The 9,803-nt window shown below is 37.8% G+C and overlaps 1 protein-coding gene across 1 annotated transcript; it reads left to right on the plus strand.

Moving 5' to 3' along the window:
* Positions 1-6,832: 6,832 nt before the first annotated feature.
* On the plus strand, positions 6,833-9,661 carry LOC107088214 (protocadherin gamma-A9-like). The gene is made up of 2 exons (XM_015380235.1): positions 6,833-9,343; positions 9,653-9,661. The coding sequence occupies exons 1-2, from the start codon at positions 6,959-6,961 to the stop codon at positions 9,659-9,661; spliced, it is 2,394 nt and encodes a 797-aa protein (XP_015235721.1). The 5' UTR covers positions 6,833-6,958.
* Positions 9,662-9,803: the final 142 nt, after the last annotated feature.

Consider the following 9,803-nt stretch of genomic DNA (forward strand, 5'->3'; position numbering starts at 1 on the left):
CTGCAATTACAAAACTTCTAATGTAACTCTCTCTGCAACTTTGAATTCACACTTACAATGCACAAATAGTTTTGACTCAATATTACCTTCATAATGTAGCCACTCATGTTGTTGCAGGTTGATATAAATGTTAATATTTGAGGCCTATAAAAAAATCTGTAATAGACAATTGTAATATTTTTTTACCAAAGAAGGTAAAGGGACTGAGAGCTTTTTAATATGTACATTGGACCAGGAGTTAGTCTTTAGGCCTGCTGGAGCAACAGAAGTTTCCCATTCAGCAGTTTGGGTGTCCATCTGTGATGTTGCTGCTGTGAACGACCTTGGTGTTCGTGTTGGAGTCATCTGCCTACCTGCGTGCAGTTTTAAAGGGGTTTCTACATCTACATTCCCCAACCCATCTCCAACTCTGAAGGATTTGTGAGTATGACTCAGAACTAATGCACTTGCTTTTATTTTGTTGGGCTCATTGAGCGATCAAGCTGTTTGTTTTGGCTCCAATGCACTCAAGCATCATATCATGCCTACAATGGGTTAATTTAGGATTTATCACTGGGTTTGAAAGCATTAATTGAAAATATCTGAAGTTTCATCTGGACTGAAATGGTGGTGCAACTCACTATAACCAAGGAGAAAATGAAAAACAATTTTATGTTATGCATTTTTTCCCTCTACTAAAAATGTTTAAATTCATTTTCATTTTTTTTTATTTTTTTTTAGATTATGTCTCTCACAGTGGACATGCACCTACGATGACCATATCAGACTCCTCCATGATTTCTAAGTAGAAGAACTTGCAAGATAGCAGGGAGTTCAAATATTTATTTTCCTCAATGTATATTTGTCTCTGTTTTAATGCAATAGAATTAAATAATTTGATCACTAATAGAACTCTAAGAACTTTTTGCATGATTAAGAAATTTAAAAGTTGCAGGACACCAGACCTTAAGGACGGAGTTCCCCTTTTCTGGATCCAGGTTCCTTCCTTTTGGTGGCCGTTGCATTGAGAGGAAGGTATTGTTGGAGATGAGTGCTGTGCGTTCGAGTCAGAATTTATACATGTTGGACAGGACTGTACAGAATCAAATTAAGCATTCACATATGCATGCCCCCTTTCAACCATAAAGGGCCGGGGCCCTTTTATGCATTGACCTTAAAATAATCTGTGAGAGGTTGAAGTGGCTGCAGGCTTTTGCTCCAACCATGTAGTTGTGCATCAATTTTACTGTCTTTACACAGCTGTTACAGGTATCCTCTGACCAGAGTAAAAATCTGCAGCCACAGTGGCTCCTTCACAGATCAGAGTGGTCTGGACTGTTGCTAAATATAGTGACATCTCTTAAGTTGGCACCAACATTGAATCAAACACCCATGAAAAACCTGACCGTTATGCATGTATATCATGTTTAGCTTTTGGCTAGCTTTTGCAAAAGCCTTTACTCATGTCTGTCACATGCTAAAAAGGTAGCATTTAGCAACTTTTCTCAATATGTTTGTTTAGATTTTAGGTTGAGTTTTTGAAAGCTAGAGCTTGTGCTTTTGAGGGAGACAGGTAGCACTGGAATCTCTAGGAATAAAGGAATAATTTGAGACAATTAAAGTGAACAGTTCTTTCTAATAAGGCCACGGTGGCATAATTCCAGAGAATGTTAACATTTTGCATTTAAAATAAACTTTTTGTCCGTAAATATGTTCAATCCAGAAGTTCTAATTGTTGGGATCCAGAGGCTTGCCCACCAGAGGGCGCCGAGGATCCCTTCCTGACGGTTTGTTCATCCGTGCGGATCTGGGTCTGTTGGGATCCAGAGGCTTGCCCACCAGAGGGCGCCGAGGATCCCTTCCTGACGGTTTGTTCATCCGTTGGGATCTGGGATCACAGGGTCTGTTGGGATCCAGAGGCTTGCCCACCCGAGGGCGCAGAGGATCCCTTCCTGACGGTTTGTTCATCCGTTGGGATCTGGGGTGTTGTCCACAGCCCACTTAAGTACTGGTCCCCTGATGAGCAGATGAGAGTCAGCTGGTGAAGTCAGCTCCAGGTTCAGGAGATCCAGTACGCCCTCTGGTGGAGCAAGGTAGACAGCACCACCCCAGATCCCAACGGATGAACAAACCATCAGGAAGGGATCCTCGGCGCCCTCTGGTGGGCAAGCCTCTGGATCCCAACACTAATGTGGAAACATTTATTTTCACCTGTTTTAATTTAGGTTTATCTTTAAGGAACCTTTGGTTGTCCAGTTATTATTCGATGAACGAAAAAAATAGTTGAAAGATTAATCAATTTTCAAAAATAATCATTAATTGCAGCCCTAGTGCTCTAACAGACAGCGCTGGTCTCCTATCAACCTTAGAGAAGAATCTGCAGACCAACACAGGTCCAGCTAACGAGATGAAACCAGTGGACAAGGCGGCTCCAGCCTGGAGCAGTAGGAGAGGATTGAGTAGCCACAGAGTCTGTAAGTGGGCTGGAAACATGGCTAGATCTCGGCATTTATGTATATGTGTGTGTGTGTGTGTGTGTGTGTATATTCTTGCCTGTGTCAAAAAAGTTTAGGCTTTGTATTTTTTTTTCTTCAATCCCTGCTCATCTTTAAATGCTGACATGGTATCTGCTTCTATTGACCAATTAGCTTGCTTACAGAGGAAAAAATGCCACTCCATCACGCAACTACTGACATGCACATATCCCTGCCGTTAAAAAGACAAAATGGCTCTGTTCGAAAACGTGGGCTGCATCCTAACGAGAATCCAGAGTGGAATAAAGGTTCCAACCTTTATCAGGAAAAAATAAAATCAAATGTAATGATAGAAACCTTAGTCAGTTAAATAACATGCTGCTGTCATTTTGCGCACTGCTGTTGCTGCTATTTTCAAATATCCATTACTGTAAAAATGTCCATAGGTGGATATTACTTATTTATTCTCCAGTTTTATATTGTTAAAACACTTTACAGAATTGTATTGTTTTTTTTTTAACTCTTCGCTATTATGTTATTCTTATACATTTTTCTAAGGTCCACATTTGTGTGACCATTTTCAATAATCTTTCTGCTGCTGTAAATTTGTCCATTGTGGGACAATAAAGGGATTTTCTATTATATTCTATAAAAGGGGTAGAAAGATATAAGTAAATCTAAACAATGTATGTATAAAAATATATCTGCAAAATCTCTAATATTCAACAACAAAAAATACTTTGTTATCCGACCAGAACTCGGCGCTGCGCTATGACGTAATTGTCCTTCGAATCTGGCCTTCTAAGGACGCGTCCTAGGTTTTCAAACAGAGCAAACGTGTGCATATATTTTTCCTCTATGGATGATGAATTTCTCTTTTTTTAGTTACTGATTCAGGTGAAATTTTAGGGGAATGTATTCTGCTTCTTTAGTGTTCCACTCCACAGGAAGTGCAGCTGAAACATTCTTTTTGGTGTCTCCTTTGTGTCCTTTAAATCTCTTATTGGTAAAGATTTGATGTTCAGATTTAATATAACAATAACTTCACTATTCCAAAGTCTGACAACAGACTCTCCCTGCAACAATATCCATTAATGTCTGGGAACGAGGGTAATGGGTGTGACAATGCTGGTTGTAGTGCTTGTGGCTCCATGTCTTAACCTCCATATAGGCAGATTTTGGTTCACTCTGCTGTCTCTAAGTTCTGTTGTAGGTGGAAATGCAGGCTGTCCAGCTGGCTGACCCGGATCTAGACTCCTATGCCCCTCTGGGAAGACCCTGCTAACATGATGAACCCAGTGGACAAGGCTGCTCTAGCTGGGAGCAGCAGGAGAGGATCGAGTGGATCCCCACAATCTTCAGAACCAGATACTCCCAAGTTTGAATCAATACCACACAAGCAGCCAAAAGAGTCTGTGTGTGGATTGAGGCATGGCTAGGGATGGGCATTTTTCTTATTTTTGTGATAAATATCTAGTTATTAAAACTTTGTTGTATGATCTGAACAATAAATTAGAATTAGTGATGATTAAAAAAAAAAAAAAAATGGGTGAATTTTGACTGATTACAGTCCCTACAAGAGTCCTTGCTGCATGTTGATTTGTCATGGACCTCCAGGCTTTCAACTAGTCTGTCATTGCCAGTGGACCATCAGTTCTAAGACCCTTTTGTTGCTGATTTTGTCTGAATCAAAGTTTTTCCTCAGTCATTGACTTTGCAAATGCATTTTTCTGCCATCTGTTGTATATTGAGAATTTTTAGTTTGACAATCACCATATAATTCATTCTTCTGATATCTTGTAGTGTATATAGAGAATTTGACATATAGTAGTACAGTATTAGGACATTGTGTAATAGTTATGGCTAGTGTATGTGTAATGTATTCTGATATCTAATGTATATAGACTAGAATGTTTAGTTTTAAGTAAAAACGCATAATGTATTATATATTAATATATAGACAATGTCCAATATAGTTATAATTAATGAATATATTGTATAATTCTGATAAATCATGGTGAATATGAGAACATATGGTTGTGGGTACTGAGTGTACAGGTTTTTTTTTTTTATATAATACAGTAATAACATAATTCATTTGTTTACGTGTGTAAATACTTTGTATAGGGGGAGACATGTATTGAGTTGGAGTTTGTCTGTTTGGGCTTGTCTTGTGTACCCATTATGTATTGTGGCGATGAGGGGCTTGAACAAATTTATTACTGTTTAAGAAAAAATCCCGTAATGTTTTCACCTCACCAACAGTTATGGCAAGTCGTTTTGATATGTACCAGTTTTAATATGTAGTCCTGATATCTGGAAAAAACAAAACAAAAAAAAATTATTTCTTTGTCTAAATTAACATTTCAACCATAATGAAATTCTCCACATCTAGAATTAACATTCTGGATGTCTATTAATTAATTTCAGATCTCCATACTCCTTATATTACTGGTCAGCATTTGAATTTGAATTTTTTTTTTTTTTTTACTTTCTAAAATGTATTTTATACTACAAAAATGTAATATAAAAAATACATTATCACAGGTCTAGGAGTGTGATTTTGATAAGGACGAATCTTATCGTAGTGATCTACAAATTGAACAATAGAGAGGAGTGCTTTTAGTAAATGTAAAAACGGCCTGCCATAGACACTTCATTTAAATTTACGCATTAACTGGATTAACTATCTTCTCCTTCGCCATCTCCCTCACCTTTTGTAGTTGTAGCACTGTTTCTCCATCTTTTAAACACATAATTTTATATTCTTATTTTGATTTATTTATTTTGCATTTCTGCCTTTAAAAATCTAGTTCCAGTGGGGTGAAAAAGGCATTCCCTGTTGCCTGTTTGGTGAGTTGTCGAATCGGTTCTCCACTGATAATGGCTTTTCATACTTGTTGCGCACGCGCGTAAGTCTGAGTGGACCTAGTTAAATTTGATTGAACTAATTGATAGCAGCCGTTTTGAAACCGAACACTCAGAGTTCCCGACTTTTGGCTATAGATCAATTTAGAGCTGCGGATTTAAATCTGGATTTGTTAAACCTGCTTCATGAAACGGACCCCAGCCTTTTTCTTTGTTTATGCAAGACTGAAAGAAATAGAAAATTGAAATGAATAATGTCCAACATATCAGCGCAGTGGTAAGGGAAAAAAAAAAAAAATCAATACCAGAACATCTAAGACCGCAACCACCAGGCATTTTTAAATGATTACAAGACACTGCTAATAGTTTGTTGCCAAATATATTTTAATTTTTATTTTTTTTTAGTCAGCAAACTAAATGATTTTTAATTAACCAACTTAATATTTTGTTACCAAATTAAAGACTTGGGTCCAAGTTTGGCATTGTGTTTGAGGCTAAATATTTACCTTTGTAAAATATTCAATGTGAACTAAATATTTTGTTTGGGAAATAAATGATACATTTAGACATAAAAAAGTTATATCTTTTTTTTTTTTTATTAAATGCTTAAATTTCTAGCTAAATCTTCAGTTTCGAAATCTAATATTCATTAATATATGAAGGGGATGCGAGGATCACCGAGTGTGAATTTTTATTTTCTCCCATTAGTAGCCTGCAAGAGAAGTGACTAAAAATATTGCAGTTAATATTATATAAGGTTAGTTTACAAACAGCCACCGGTACTCTAATACAGCCATGAAGTTGTTTTTGTTTTTTTCTGCGGTAAAATATGTTATTTGATGATGCACTTATAATCACACGTACAGTGATGGTTTACACGCATGTAAGTTCAGGGTGCAGTGGTGTAACATGCCATGTGCGCGTCATTACAGTTGTTTTTGGGATGTATAAATGACTTTTGCTTGGTCCATATACATGCAGTTCAGAGAATCCATATTCTCTCTGCATTTCAATACGTTTTGTTCTGTAAAAGATGCCCCAGATGGCGTGCACTTCATATATGTCTGTATCTGTCTATAAAAATAGCACATTAAAAGCCAAAAGAGTATTAATCTGCGTATTAATAAATTATTATTAAGCATATCATTTGCCTCGACAGTTATTATTTTTTATCTTAAGTTTAATTTAAACCATACGAAATTTCGCAAAAAGTTCATTCTCAATATTTGAACGTCCCTGTCTCTCTCCATGGTCCTGAAACCACCGCCTGAAGCTTGAGAGTAGAACTCAATTCAACAGAAATACAACAGCAACGTCTACATGTTCTTAAACTGTTGCATATTTTTATTTGATGTATTTAGGTTTCGGTTAAAATTACAGGTTGGATTTAAATATTGTGGATGGGAAAATATTCTCTGCAGATAATCAAAGCTGACTCACGGTGCCGCTGTGGGTTCACGTAAAAAGCAGAGCACACATCTCCACCTACTGCCATAGCTCTACAAAGATGTAATTGTTTAGGAAATTACTCCCACTCCGTACATTTCGTCGTCTTAGCTAAGGCCATAATTTGATCCGTTTTTGTAATATTTTTGTGCATTTACTTAACATATTCGGTATAAAGACATTTTCCGATCATGGGAAACAAAGGATTTCCGATGTATGATATGTTCCTCTTCTTTGTTCCTTTTATAGTGACAACACCTCTCGTTCACGGAGATTTGAGCTATTCTTTTCCAGAAGAGAATAAACCCGGATTTATCATTGGAAATGTCGCCAAGGACCTGGGAATTGATCTAATGACACTGTCTGCTCGAAAGGCCCGTGTGGATGCAGAAGGGAATCGGAAGCGTTATTGTGACATTGATATGAAAACCGGGGATTTAATTACATCCGAGCGAATAGACAGAGAAAGCCTTTGTGGCAAAAAACCCTCATGTACCGTGAAAATAGGTCTGGTCTTAGAAAATCCCTTGGAGCTACATCGTTTAAATCTTCACGTACAAGATGTGAATGATAATTCTCCAAAATTCAAAAAGAATGTCATCGAATTGGAAATAAGCGAGTCTGCAGAGAGAGGTAACCATTTCTCTATCGAGGAGGCCCATGATGCGGATATAGGTCAAAATGATATTCAAAAATACACCCTTGAAAACAATGATAACTTTATACTTGCTACTGATAAGAAAAAGGTTCAATTACTACTTGAAAATAAGCTTGATCGGGAGAAACAAGAGGAAATCAATTTACTTTTAACAGCATCAGATGGCGGATCTCCGCAGAAATCAGGTACTGTGGTCATCCATGTTAAAGTGCTCGATGCTAATGATAACGCCCCAGTGTTTAGTCAGGATGTTTATAAAGCAACTGTGCTTGAAAACTCACCACCAGAAACAATAGTGATTAGTGTAAGCGCCGCTGATGCAGATGAAGGAGTAAATGGACACGTGAGTTATGACTTTGGTCATATGTCTACAGACGATTTAGATTTATTTTATATTGATCCAAATGTCGGGGAAATTAAAGTAAGGGGTGTGATTGACTTTGAAGAAAAGAGTTCATTTGAAATAAGCGTTGAAGCCAAAGATGGATTAGGGCTTACCTCTTATGCGAAAGTATTATTAGATATTATTGATGTAAATGATAATGAACCGGCTATTTTTGTTCAGTCCCTGTCCAATCCCGTGCCTGAGAATGTGTTACCTGGTACAGAGGTTGGAGTTATTAACGTGCAGGACAGAGACTCTGATAACAACGGGCAAGTTCGCTGCAGCATTCAGGAAAATGTAGTTTTTAAATTAGTTCCTTCAATTAAAAACTATTACTCTCTTGTGACCACAGCACATCTGGACCGTGAATTAGTGTCTGATTACAATATTACCATCACTGCCGCTGACGAGGGCTCTCCGCCTCTTTCCTCTACTAAAACTGTTCAGTTATCTGTAGCTGATATTAACGATAACCCACCTGTGTTTCAGGAACAGTCTTACAGCGCAAATATTAATGAAAATAACAAACCTGGCTCCACTTTATGTTCTGTTTCTGCTCGAGATCCAGACTGGAGACAAAACGGTACAGTGATTTATTCTCTTTTACCTGCTGAAGTGAACGGTGCTTCTGTATCATCTTATCTATCTGTAAATGGAGACACAGGGGTGATCCATGCTGTGAGGTCATTTGATTATGAACAGTTCAGGAGTTTTAAAGTCTACGTAATGGCGAGAGACAATGGTTCTCCTCCACTCAGCAGCAACGTGACCATCAGTGTGTTCATATCGGATCTGAATGACAACTCTCCTCAGATTCTCTACCCCACCCTGGAAGGAACCTCCTTCATGACAGAGCTGGTCCCTAAAGCCGCACATGGAGGCTCTCTGGTCTCCAAAGTCATAGCAGTGGACGCAGATTCTGGACAGAATGCCTGGCTGTCCTATCATATAGTCAAAGCCACTGATCCTGGACTTTTCAGCATTGATCTGCACAGTGGAGAGATCAGAACACAGCGGGACATTTTAGAATCTGACAGCATGAAACAGAACCTGATTGTTGCAGTGAAAGATAACGGACAGCCCTCTCTGTCTGCCACCTGTTCCATGTATTTACTTATTTCCGATAACTTGGCTGAGGTTCCAGAATTAAAAGATATTTCTTCTGATGATAAGAGCTCCAAACTGACCTCATATCTAATCATCGCGCTGGTTTCTGTGTCCACCTTCTTTCTGACCTTCATTATTATCATCCTGGGTGTGAGGTTTTGCCACAGGAGAAAGCCTAGATTGTTGTTTGATGGAGCAGTTGCCATTCCTGGCCCTTATCTTCCCCCAAACTACTCAGATGTTGATGGCACGGGAACTTTACGCAGCGCTTACAATTATGACGCCTACCTAACAACAGGATCGAGAACGAGTGACTTCAAGTTTGTATCATCCTACAATGATAACACGTTGCCTGCTGACCAGACTCTAAAGAAAAGCCCATCAGACTTTGAGGATAACCTATTAACCCTGGAGACATCCAATAAGGTAAGAAGTTTCTTTCTTTTTTTTTTTTTTTTTCTTTCACGGGATGAGAATAGTGCCGTTAACTTTTTCGCTGTAGTTGTTATTTTAGATTGGTTTTACAAAATGTTCTATCAAAAATTCTTTCTTTTTTTTTGTTTTTTTTTTCTCCCACCATCTTTATAGGTCTTTAAGGTTACTCGAACCGACCCTTCTCCACAGATTTCCGTCTTGTAATTTGTTCTCCCCGTTAAACAATTGTTTCTGCTTCTCTTCCACTATTTCAGATGCAATCAAATTCCCTTTTGTTTTGCTGTTATTCTTTATGTAAAGAATGTGTGAAACCATAATATTTATGTCAAAAACCTTTTGTATTTTGTTTCCAAGGATAAATGTTAGCAAAAGCGTCATAAGTATTATGTAGCAATTACTCTCTTGAAGTACTTTTGTAACAAGAAGAAAATAATGAAGTTAAACTTGTTTT

The sequence above is a fragment of the Cyprinodon variegatus genome, unplaced genomic scaffold (assembly GCF_000732505.1).
Source record: "Cyprinodon variegatus isolate N-32 unplaced genomic scaffold, C_variegatus-1.0 Scaffold210, whole genome shotgun sequence".
In the NCBI taxonomy this organism is placed as follows: Eukaryota; Metazoa; Chordata; class Actinopteri; order Cyprinodontiformes; family Cyprinodontidae; genus Cyprinodon; species Cyprinodon variegatus.